Source organism: Ostrea edulis, chromosome 10, assembly GCF_947568905.1.
Source record: "Ostrea edulis chromosome 10, xbOstEdul1.1, whole genome shotgun sequence".
Lineage (NCBI taxonomy): Eukaryota > Metazoa > Mollusca > Bivalvia > Ostreida > Ostreidae > Ostrea > Ostrea edulis.
Genome location: NC_079173.1, coordinates 28,995,886 through 29,009,540, shown reverse-complemented (window position 1 = coordinate 29,009,540; position 13,655 = coordinate 28,995,886). Strand labels below are relative to the sequence as shown.

Sequence of the window (13,655 nt, the reverse complement as noted above, 5' to 3'; positions counted from 1 at the left end):
CATAAATTAGATGGAACTACACCCATAAACGATTCAAATACTAGTATCTATAACAGCAGATATATCTAATATCGGGCTGATGTCCATTAACTACTTTTCCTTCAGTGTGCCTTATCTCTCTGACATAGTTTCAATTTTGTCAGAGCGAAGATGTTAATGCAAGTATTGAATTATCGCTCTCATCCGTAAGTCGACGCAAAGGATGCCGGGGTAAATTGAAAATGGATATTGATTGGTCAGCATCTTTATATAAGGATGGTGATCTAAAGATTTTTTTTCAGTTTTTCTATTTTTAATTAAAAATTTTGACAAGATGAAATATAACGCTTTAAGCGAAGTGCATTAATTCCATTGTTTTCGTTACAGCAAAAATCGTGTGAATCCTTTGGATCAGATTTCGTATTTCGAATCTGATCCAAATTAAATTTTATGTTTTATTTTGAATGTTTTCTGTGAATCCATCTGATCAAATGTCATATACTCACTATATTCTCAATAATCAAAGCCACGGTGCATACACGCTGAAAACCCTTTCAATTCTAATCTTCCTGTCAACACCAAACTCCCTCACTGGGTAAGAATATTTATACGCACATTCTTCACATTCATAAGGAAATGGCTAATAAATTAAAATGGCAAAAACATTGAAGGTAAAGGCTAATAATTTCAATTGGTAAAAATATTGAAGGTAAAAACATTGGAAATGTAAATATTTTCAGTTACATGTACATTTCTGTGCATATAACAGCATCGATTTCTTTACTTTATAGTTCACTCTCCCGAATTCGTTTGGGAAACAGTGATTAGTATATACATTACATCAGATCAATGCCAAGAACAGGTCTGTGCGCTCTGATCTCAGCTACCCGTAGTCGGAACAGTCTGATACGATATTCTGCGAATCCCAGAAATGGCAGATGCTGTATATGACGCTATTGTACATGTATATCGTTAATTATGACGCAATCGGATGAAGTGACCCTGTGCTGCTGGCGTCAAGCGTGCTCTACGTGTGCTATGAAGATCATTTCTTGAACCATGTTGTTGATATCTGCTCCAAACAGCCTAAGGCGAGATGTTGTGCTTTGTGCGACATTGAAAACTCTTGCATTCTAGACAAACAAATGTAGGGAAAAATTATTTGAAAAGATTCAGCGAAAAAATACTATTGTGCGTTTCTTTTCTTTTTTTTTAATTTTTAATTATTTTTTTTGTATCAGTATAGAATCCTTATATCCAATCTCTAATTCGAAACCAGACACTATGGCGCGAAGCTGCTTTGAGACGTAGTTAAAAGTTCAGATTCATGTTTTTATAGATTTCGTTTATTTCTTGTTTTCTACATTACTGATTCGTTAAAACAATCAAGGAGAATAAAAATAAACAATGAGCTAGAAAATGTAAACTTTGTTTGAAGGTGCATGTGCTTTATTTTTATGTTAGGTTTTAGTAAAGATAGCAATGCTACTGCATCTACTTGTATGACTACAAGGAAACCAAAAATAATATATATATATCTGTCCATAAAAAGATGAATAACGATGAAATATGCATACAAGAAACTATGGTTGTAGAAATATAAATAAAAATATCTTCAAAATACAGCCCGATTTTTCAATCTCTTTCTTTCCTAAACGAAGCCAACTGCTGATTACGTTACTGTAAGCGTATCACGTGCTGTTTCCAACAAATATGTGCATATATCTGACTACCCTTCATTTAGTATCATGAATTAAGTCTGGTAGGTTCAAATTCCTTTACCTACAGTCGATAAATTCACCGACGCCATTGTTTTCCTTACGACCACGTGTGAAGAAGGCATGCGCAATACATACTTTATACTAAATAGGTCAACCGAAGATGTGCGAGAATTAATTTGTCAAGAATGAACTTATTCCTTTCATCGGAGGTGAAATTAGATAGTTTACTTTTCATTGGGCATATCTGTATGTCTCTATTATAAATTTTATATACAATGACTATCTTACAGTTCTGTTGGTCTTTAATATTGAATTCCGCTGACCGTATTTTTCTACGCGACAAACATCGAGAAAGAACCTATAGCTCGCCGATTATCAGATTCAGGCTTCTCTCTGTGTTTTCATGTAGTGACACAGAATAATTGGTTTTTTAATTATATTATATGATAAATTTTAGTAAAAGGCAACTAGCTTTCTCCGCGTGAATGAAAGCAGATACAGTGGTTTACAAATATTCAATGTTTATTACATTTTCAACAGTGAAATACTATGATTTATCCATTAAATGAAAATGACATTAAATAACATTTTATTTTCACGAAATAACAACTGATTGTGACGTTGTGTTGTGCATTACTATATGAAATAAACTTGTTCTAAAACCAAAGAAAATATGATAAACAGAAAATCCAATGCTCGTAAGACAGGACTTTTTAAAAACTATTTTTAAGAGTGCCTCGCACTCGTGAAAATATAAAAGGAAAAATGATGTCGTACTCGTGAAATAAATTCCCTATTACACTACAAAACACTGAATACCCGGTATATATGTTTTCACGATTTCTGAATTTGTTGTAGGGTGAAGTGGTCATTAGCCTGGAGGACCAAGAGAGGTTACGAGACAAGGAACAGATCAGATGCCTCAGGAAAATGTTGTTTGGGCCGCATCTAAACAGAGGTAAGTCATGTACGGAGTCACAGGTGCTTGTGGACAGGACTTCCGGTACCCCCCTTCTTGTATTTTTTAATGTTGAATTCCGTGGGTATCTTCAATAAAATATGTAACGTCAATTTATATTTCAACGGAATATACAAATTTTGCATAGGAATGTCAAATCACTGATCATAATAGATGTTATGACAATTTTAAGACCGGTATCTATGCAAGTTTTTTGTATTCCATTGAAATATAAACACTATGAAGTTACGTATTTTATTAAAAGTACACTCGAAATACCCAAGGAATTGAACATTAAAAAATACAGGTTGGGGTACCGGAAGTCCTGTTCACAAACATCTGTGCTCACAATTAGAGGGGTCCATACAGGCTGAAACCAGAGGACCGGCTATGGTTCTCAACCTTCGGTGCCGCGTCAAATTAACACACTTGGGTATAAATAATGACTATTTCTTACAAGTAAACGTTATGTGTCTCTTGTCGCGGTAGACGTTGGCACGGTGAAGAACCCGCACCTAAACGGCCTTGCGCGTTAGATATAGCTCAGTATTTGATGACCTTCACCTACAGCTGGTAACGCCTCTACGCATACTTAAATTTCTGATATTTGTGCCTTTAATATCTTTATAAGCTATAATCATTCCCCGATGTAGTTGTAAACATTGCGCGTATGAATCTTGATAGATATTGCATACTGGGAATTCCGACAGAAATGAAAGTAGAAATCTATTGTAAATATAAAAATTAAATTCCAATTTTGAAAATACGTGAGGGCATAAACAGCAATGCTTCATGTCAGCATACTTCGTAAAGCCTTCTTCCTGTTGTGACGAATAATTCAAGTTGTTGTTATCTATTGATTTAAGTATAGCTAGAATAACCCATAAAAGTAATGTAATAAAAAACATAAAAACCCTGGAACTTCCAGGAGCTTTGCCTTCCTGGGTCCCCACTAGGATATAACCCTTGACCCATTGGAGGCCTGAAAGTGCCCCCAGCCTATTTGGATCCCTTATGACAATTCCTGGATCCGCCACAGAAATGCCACAAATTTAGACCATGCAGTTCTTGACACAGGAAGGTCGAAGCATGAGGGTTTTTATCGTACCAACACCTGCTGCGACACGGAACCTCGGTTTTATCGTATCATCAGAAAGACCCGTGACTTTCATTTTTAAATGTACCGGGTAGCACGTTACTTTCACTTCTAAATGTCGAGCGTTACTTTCACTTCTAAATGATGAGCGTTACTTTCACTTCTAAATGATAGGGTTTGAATCCTGGCCGGGACTGACCCAAGTCGTTAAACATGTAGTGACAGTTCCATCACCAAACGCTCGGCATTAGGTGTGAATATCACGGGTCCTCGGAGATGACCTTATAAACGGAAGTAGGTATGGCACACTAAAGAACCCTCACCTACTCAATGGCCGGATGCGCCGAGAATACGACTAAATTTGAAGCCTTTCACCGGTATTGGTAACGTCTCCATATGAGTGAAATATTCTCGAGAGTCGTTAAAGGTCATAGGAGACGGTTTTTAACAATACGTTTTCTCTCCATAATTATCAACTTTGTTTCATAGACTCCTCATAAAAATACTTTTTAAAGATTAAAAACGATATTAACTCGAAGAAATTAAAGTGCAAAGGTAGTCGGAATAGAAAAATCGTTACACGATTATCGTTCCTGATTTCCTGAATTTATGACGTCATAAGAGACCACACTCAGATTTTCGAATCAAAACAAAAGCACATCCATAGACGATTTATTCGCAACTGGAGGAGTTTTTGAATGGGGAACCATATAGTTTGTTATACAAGGATATCACTTTGAACTCATAAATAATGTAAATGCCAGCCACATCGACGATTTTTCATCGGAGGACGAACAAGAAGATCGATCAAGATCCTATTTATTCCGAATTGGTTGAAACAATACTGACTGATTAATGATAAATGTATGATAATTTCAGAGTACATTCTCTGATGACAATAAGAGAAATATAGATAGTTATTACTTGCGCTTTCTAATCCCATGCAGACACAGCGACGCAGCATCGGTTTTTTCCCCAAGGGGGTGGGGGGGGGGGGGGGTGAAGGTTGACTGACAAAAAAGGTGGGCACCCCCTCATCCCCCTTTGGTTTTATGTACCCAAGTTCCACCCTGACTCGGATATATTTTATAGCCAGATCGAAATTTCCTTTACACACATCGTGAGCGCCGTTTTTTTAATTTATTTTCATAGGATTTTTACAAGTATCGGGTACAGCTATTTTAGTTTAACAGGTGAATCTAATAAATATAAATGGCTTTAACATTCTTTTACAATAAAATTTGCGACATTAGGGCCTATATGAAGAATAATTTACCATAACATTAGACGCTATAAGGGCTCTTTCTTGCGTATAATGGTTGGAACTGGAAGCCAGAGGAAGAACGAATTCTTCGTCTGGACCAGTTATTGAAGGAACTGTCGAAAAATCCGAATGTCCTGACTGTTTTTGTAGGCCATGCGTTATGGACGAGTCACACAGACAACTTTAGGTAGCCAAAGAATTCTGGAATATGTTGAGTCATCGTGGGGTGTGGGACGATGATCGGTTCATAAGCTGTGCATAGCCAGAAAATCTCCACAGTATGCAGGAACTCACGTCCGAAACTGTATGTTTGGCTGTCATACATCGTCGGATACTGGGTATCCGACGAAGGCAGTCAAATGGATACAAGAAAACGTAGAAAAAAGAATAATCTGCTTAATTTATCAATGGCTGACGTTCTCATTTATACAAAATAAATTTATCGAGCTTTAATTCTTACATGTTGATTCATTCAACCGACATGTTGTTCAAAATCCTCGGCCTTTAACGTTATTATTTGTTTATTTTTTTTTACCCTAATAAGGAAACCAACGTGCAAATTAGTGCTTCATTTAAAAAAACAAACAAAAAAAAAAAAACATCCCCCAACTCTTGCATGACCGTAAAAATTGGTTTATTTCACCCGATACAAAAACTTGTAATTTCAATATGTTCCACCATTTGCTTTGAACATTCTTTTTCAAACAGAAAAGAGGGGGGGGGGGTCTGATAATGCAACTTTCAACATATAAAGTTAGACCTATTCATCTTCAATTTATTTACTTATGTATTCAGAGAGAAAAATTCTGATCAGAAGAGCTTCATATAACTATTTCATAGTCAGATTTCATTTCTAAACTAATCAGATCATGCATGTTTATACTAAATTATGAATATCTGTACTACATGTAGTCTACCGTCATTATATATAGCCAACGTTTTCCAGGATTTTCTCGTCTTCGCCGTGCTTGCCGTTGGTTTGTAGCCTAGTCAAAAATAGTTAGAACTGCATCTGGTCGAAGATTTAATTTCATAAACCCATTAGTTTTTGCCAAAGTAGAATGAATACAATAACGAAACTGATCCTCATCAACCCCCGTAATCGCGTAAAATGATTGTCAAACAACTTCGAGTTCTGTGTTCTCGGTGTAGATTTCACACCCAAGTCTCTCTGAACGTTGGATCATTTAGACAAAAGTATATAGAAATACCTGACTTGCTAAATTACAGTTGAATGTAAGCACATTGAACATTTTGACCGCTAAAACCCGCAGTTGTTAGTATAAACAAATACACATTTGACGTCATCAAGCAAGGGGGATAAGTCATCTTACTATTTTGATACTTCACACCACGGCAACATTTGACGGTCTGTAGCGCCTGTTACCTTCGGATTTTTTCTGAATGACTTCTTTATATATGTTAAGTAATTAAAGAAGAACACATTTTCATGCAAAACAATTTTTTTTTTGAAAATCATCTCCTATGACCTGTAAACAAGATGCAATCAATCACCTCTTATTTGAGAAATTTTCACTAATCGGAATTGTAACCAGCTTAAATCAACAACAATCTTTATTCCCCGGCCTCGATTAAGGTGGCTCACTACACCAAGATTGTAGGACGTTACGTCACAAGATGGAGATTTAAATGCTTTGTGAAATGATTGGTAGCAGTGGATCTATTTGTCTATCGCGGTAGCTCAGTGAATAAAGTATCGGACAGAAACTTGTAAATCCTGAGTTCAAATCAAAAGTCTTTTTACCCTATGAAAGAAATGGTTAAAAGCTTGTGTTTATTCATTATTGCATATTTCTGCCTTTTTGACATATGTACTTATAACATATCATATCGTACATTATAAAATAATGTGCTAATTTGAGAAACTCTTTCAAGGTGCATTGAACCAACTTTAAGGGACTGGTTCACGATTTTTGAAAAAAATATATTTTTCATTTTTGATGTTAAACATTAAAAATATAACTCATTCAATGTTGACAGCCAAAAATTTGACCTTCTAAATATACAAGATTAAAAACAATATTTTAGCCTCAAATCAATGACTCTAGTCTTTATAAGTAAACAAACAAACCAGTGAAATATTAATTTTGTAATATAAAGCTTTGCAGTCACAAATTTTATCATTCAGATAACACGTTTTACCCAATGCTTAAAATGTGAAAGACATAATAAACTTCGGTCAATATCCATTTCTTTTGAAAATTTCGTAAACAATAACATACTGCAATCTTTGTTTACAAAACAAATAATGAACTATCTAAAATGAGCTTCTTTGATAATGTATAACCTTAATCTTTATGTGAAATCTTTTAAACACATTAGACAGAAGATTTTGATCATTAAAAGTGAAAAACTAAATTTTGGGGAAAATCGTAAATCAGTCCCTTTAGTTAAGGAAGCTTATGGTGCATGTCCTGAATTTCCTAAATCTATAAAATCTCAACAAAATCTCAATATCACATTTATTTTAAAAAATGCAATGGTCTGTACATGCACGTAGGTATTATATAAGATTTTACAAATATAGAACCAATCATCAGAATTAATGTTTAGATAATTATTTAACATTCATAAAAATATTGACAAGCACGTGGCATTGTATAGAGAAATTCCTAGTTTTCAAGGTCGTTTTTTAATGTTTTGCGATGCGAATTATTATATATCAGAAACTTAGATTAGCACAACATGGCGCTTTCAAAACCCGTTAGAAAACTCCTAAAACACGAAATGCCATTCTTCTCCAATTAAATTAAGATTATCTAAAGGGTAAGCAAACAGTGAATTTCATGTAATGAGATGTGTTAACAACTGTGAAATATATCATTTGAGGATTCTGAAAACTAAAAACAAATCAGTATTCCAACAGTTTTCCGTATTTATGAATTATCATATGAATCAGGGGGCTATGAATTAGCGTCACCGCGCTCTTTAAGAATAACGAGAGATGTGCTCAGAAAACATAATAAAAGTAACTTAACAGATTCCCGTGTCGAGCATTATACAAGAATAAGAAAAATCTATGAAATTAACATATTCTTTAAGGATTATAAATTTCAGTTTTTTTTTTCTTTGTCAAAATATACATAGCTAATGCATTTTTTTTTAATTAAATTTGTTTACCGCACATTCAGAGTTCTGCGTATCGATCTGTGTGAATAAAACACAGGGCTGGGCGACAAAATCGTCTTATCTTAGAGAGCAGCTGACTGTTGTTTGAAGGACTAATGCTGACATTTACGAGTTTAAGGTGGACGGTATATGATTTCATCAATCACGCCTTAATTCACGATGCAACATAACCGTGTGTGTGGATGTGGCATTTTTAATCCTCGTTTTACTCTCATTGCATGTGTAACGCGGTCAAAAGACTTTCATCAAGTTTATCTGTATATGGTAATCAATTACTTTATTGAACTCAGAAATCCCCGTATGATGACCTCGTACTGACCTTCACTGCCGACCTTCTGTCGTTGTATGGCATGGTAACCCATGAATGAAGTGCTTTGTTAATGGAAATTTTAAGATACGTGAGCTACATCTTTAAGGATGAATAACACATTATCATGATGGCCGACTTCCTTTCGAACTTTAATTGATAAAATGGATTAAATTTTTAACACTCCATTACTGAACCTGTTATCGGTCAGTTGGTAATTGAGTCACTGTAGATTATACCCAGCACTTTTATATTTTTTTTGGTGTTGTTAGAAAACGGTCACTAGGAAACACATTCGTTCAACCAAAATGACACGCAGAGGCATTTCTTATGCAATTTTAGGTCATCAATCGTGAAGACAAAATTCTTCGTGTTTTCTTCCCATCGCCTGTACTAAATATTTAGAAATAGATTCTTCTATTCACATTCATTCCACATTTTCTAGAATAAGCATCTTAAAATGTTCATTTCTTTGTTCTAATTACCTTATCATTGTGATATGAAAATATTAACATTTTTGCATTCAGAATATTAAAACCTTTTTCACCGCTTTTTATGACAAAATTCCAATATTGTTCAGAAAATATGATATCGAATTGGATTTTGTTTTTCATTTCGAAAATTCCATATGGTAAAGTAGTTCATTTTTTATATTGGGTGAACCGTGGTTTCACAGAAAATCCCCCTGGGGACTTTCACAATTTTGTTGAGTGGACATGGACGGAAGCCACGGGTTGTCTCTCCGTTACGCTGCATTCAATGCAGGCCATGTTGAGTGATAGGGGGTAGATATCACGTTAAAATGAATCAATGTTCCGTTCCTTTATATTGTGACAAAGTTTTAGTCCATTCTCATTACATTAGACTTTACTGTATTGCCGTGAAATTCGATACCCATTCATCCGACAGCTCTGTCGAGACGACACTGGTGTAGTACAATGTTCCTTGCTTCGTTAGAATGAGCTGTAAAACTAAATTTGTCTTCAATTTTTATTTTATACCAGCAAATCTACAGACTACAGATTTATTTCATGCAAGAAAGTTACGGAGAAAAGGTTGTATGTTTTAGCTGCCAATATAGAATGCAGGGTTCATTTCAAATAAAAGCGCTTTTGTATAGCGGAGTCATCAATGATACATGTATGTAAAGTGTCCACGGTTTGTTTCTAGAACAAATATTGCTATTTTTACAAGCGATTGAAATCAACGAGATTGAATAATATATCTAATAGCTATTTGTATATGTTGTGGAAGATTACATTTAACGCCCTTCATGAAAAGCATACCGGCGTAGAGGGCTGTAATTACCCCTTCATGTACACGGCATTCTTAAAGCTGAGATTCGTTTTTAGCTCACCTGAGCTAAAAGCTCAAGTGAGCTTTTCTGGTCACCCGTATTCCGGCGTCCGTCCGTCCGTCTGTAAACTTTTAACATTTTTGACTTCTTCTCAAAATCCACTGGGCCAATTTAAACAGTTGGCACAAAGCATCCCTAGGTAAAGGGAATTCTAAATTGTTAAAATAAAGCGCCAGGCTACCTTCCAAGGGGAGATAATCATCAAAAGGTAAAAATATAGTAGGGTCATAAAAAATCTTCTTCTCAAGAACCACTGAGCCAGAAAAGCTGAGATTTATATGAAAGGTTCCTGATATAGTACAGATATAGTACAGATTCTAAATTGTCAAAATCATGGCCCCCGGGGGTCGGATGGGGCCACAATAGGGGATCAAAGTTTTACATACAAATATATAGGAAAAATCTTTAAAAATCTTCTTTTCAAGAAACACTGAGCCAGAAAAGCTGAGATTTATATGAAAGCTTGCTGATATAGTGCAGATTCAAGTTTGTTAAAATCCTGGTCCCCGGGGGTCGGATGGGGACACAATAGGGGATCAAAGTTTTACATAGAAATATATAGGGACAATCTTTAAAAATCTTCTTCTCAAGAACCACTAAGCCAGAAAAGTTGATATTTACATGAAAGCTTCCTGATATAGTGCAGATTCAAGTTTGTTAAAAGCATGATCCCTGGGGGTAGGATGGGGCCACAAGGGGGGATCAAAGTTTTACATACAAATATATAGGAAAAATCTTTAAAAATCTTCTTCTCAAGAACCATTGGGCCAAAGAAGTTCACATTTACATGAAAGCTTTCTGACATAGTGTAGAAGTTTGCAAAAACCATAGCCTCCAGAGGTAGGTTGGGGCCATAATAGGGACTACGGTTTTACATGCAAATATATATGGAAAGTCTTCTGATATGGACAAAGGTGACTCAGGTGAGCGATGTGTCCCATGGGCCTCTTGTTTGATATTTACAATTTACATTCATATTGGTCGGAATTCCCAGCCCTTAAAATAGATGTACAATATTGATTAAGATTCATACGCGCATTGTTCACGGCAGCGCATTCATGAGGAAATGGTTATCATTGCAATTTGTAGAGATATCAAAGGCGAAAAAACACTGGAAATGCAAATATACTGTTGAATGGGGCTGATCGTAACGGATTTAGAATGCCATATATATACATATATAAAATACAAGACGTTTCCGAGAAAGGCGCTTGAATCAGATACCACGGGGACATTTTAAGCTTAATCAGCAAGAAATCCTTTATAAGTGAATTCATGTCATCTTATGTGGATTAATCTCATCTTAAATCGATTAGTTCGGTAGATTTAGTTGATGAAATTCCAACAAATCTAGCTGCGTATCAAAATAAGAAAACTTATTCTGCGCACTTTAGTGATCACAGATAAAATTTATCAATACAGAATTAAGAAAAGACTAATCACTATGATGTACATCTGTAAACTAACCTGCACACGGTATTACTCGGCAGACTTTCGAGTTGTCTGTGGCCACTTCTCATATAAGACACAATATACTTTCTTCTGAATTCACTATTCAATTGTTGTCAAATGCCTTTTCGGTCACCAAAATACTGTTGAAAAAAAACCCATTGGAAGTGAGATTGACGGGACTTTTGGACATGAGTGTAAATAGGTTACTGTACGTGTCACGGTAAGCATTATACGATAAAGACATCCCCACTGTCACGGCCCTGAGCGTCACATGTGACACTTCACTTAGAGATGAACACCGCATGTAGGTAAAAGAGTGTCTCACTTCACCTAAAACAGAGCGACACGTGTAGGTAAAAAGTGTCCCACTTCTCCTAAAACAGAGTGCGACTGTAGATAAAAAAGTGTGACACTTCTTCTAGAACTGAGCCTCACATGTAGTAAAAAATGGTACATTTCGCCTAGAACTGATCATGAGCGCCACATGTAGGTAAAAAGTGTCCCACTTCACCTACAATGTAAAACTGAACGCCACGTGTTGGTAAAAGATGTTAGTAAACATTTCTTCTAAAACCAATCGCCATTTTAGGTAAAAAGTGTGACACTTCTAAAACTGAGCGCCACTGTAGGTAAAAAAAAGTGTCCCACTTCACCTAAAACAGAGCGTCACGTGAAGGTAGAAACGTGCCCCACTTTTCGTATAACTGGGCACCGTTGTAGAAAAAAAGTGTGACATTTTTAAAACTCAGCGCCACTGTAGGTAAAAAAAAAAGTGTCCCACTTCACCTAAATCTGAGCGCCACATGTAGGTAAATCAGAAAAGACCTCATTCCATGATGACTCATTTCATTGTTGAGCTGAGTGAGTTAACTAATTCTGTGATGACTCATTTCATTGCTGAACGAGTTAACTAATTCTACGCCTCATTTCATTGTTGAGCTCAATGAGTTAACTAATTATATGATGACTCATTTCATTGTTGAGCTGAACGAGTTAACTAATTCTGTGATGACTCATTTCATTGCTGAACGAGTTAACTAATTCTACAACTCATTTCATTGTTGAGCTCAATGAGTTAACTAATTATATGATGACTCATTTCATTGTTGAGCTGAGTGAGTTAACTAATTCCATGATGACTTATCTTACTGTTGAGTTCAATGAGTTAACTAATTATATGATGACTCATTTCGTTGTTGAGCTCAGGTAAATAATTCTATGATGACTCATTTCATTGTTGAACTGAGTGAGTTAACTAATTCTGTGATGAATCATTTCATTGTTGAGCTGAGTGAGTTAACTAATTTTATGATGACTCATTTCATTGTTGAGCTGAGCGAGTTAATTAATTCTAAAATGACTAATTTCATTGTTGAGCTGAGTGAGTTAACTAATTCTATGATGACTTATCTTACTGTTGAGCTCAATGAGTTAACTAAATAAATTCTTATTCTTTTCTGCGTTTTTCAGACCTCTACTGTAACAGTACATGGGACAAAATAACGTGCTGGCCAGACACGCTTCCCAACACCACAGTCTACATCCAATGTGCCAACTACATCAATGGTTTCTACGTCAACAGTGAGTAATCTAACGACAGTATCGGGTACATCTCAAGATTAAACCCAATTATTCATTACTTCAGGGTACATCTCAAAATTTAATCAAGTATCTATTCATATTGGGTACATCTCAAAATTCAATCTGATCTAAGATGCATTGAGTGCATTACTTAGCTAAGTTCCGAACTCTCCGTAACACGTTATCAAAATGCATAGCTGTATAATATAGGAAAGTGACTGTTTTCCTTAATGAATGCAAATTCCTAGAACTTATTCCGACTCTTAATGAAAATTTACTATTTGTATATAAATCAAAAGATTGAAATGCATTGTAAGCTAGGGTAGGGCTATCTAAATATATACAATATCGTGGTTGAAATAGAGATGATAAAATCATGTAGATTTGTAGCTTTATCGATGAAAAAAATTACAATATCTACCTTTAAAAATAGATTTTAAGAAAGTGTCAAAATCATTGTTAATTTTGCAATGATAGAGGAAATTCGGAGCGTATTGTCTCGTGTTCTCAAAATGGTCAAAACTTGCGTATGCGATGTCACTTTTTCATAATCTATAAATTATTTAGATGACTTACAGCATCGAACGATTTCAAAGTTTCTTCACATTAAAAGAATACAGTGCGTGTATATTTTTTTCCGGACTTTCCTAAACATTCACACGATCTAACTTTTCATAATCGGAAATGGAAGCCAGCAATATGACTAAAGCAGACCAATATTATAGGTCTATATATATCTATGATAACGGCCTGTACTTTAGTTCAATCGTGCAAGTCAGTTTCCATGGAG

At 35.3% G+C, this 13,655-nt stretch overlaps 1 protein-coding gene across 2 annotated transcripts in view; it reads left to right on the top strand.

Annotated features, from left to right (window-relative positions):
• LOC125665699 (secretin receptor-like) overlaps positions 1-13,655 on the top strand; it is a 101,205-nt gene that overhangs the window by 50,947 nt on the left and 36,603 nt on the right. For both annotated transcript variants that reach the window (XM_056152409.1, XM_056152411.1), the window contains exons 2-3: positions 2,559-2,658; positions 12,755-12,865. In XM_056152409.1, the coding sequence (XP_056008384.1) occupies positions 2,559-2,658; positions 12,755-12,865 (211 nt within the window). The remainder of the gene's footprint in view (positions 1-2,558; positions 2,659-12,754; positions 12,866-13,655) is intronic.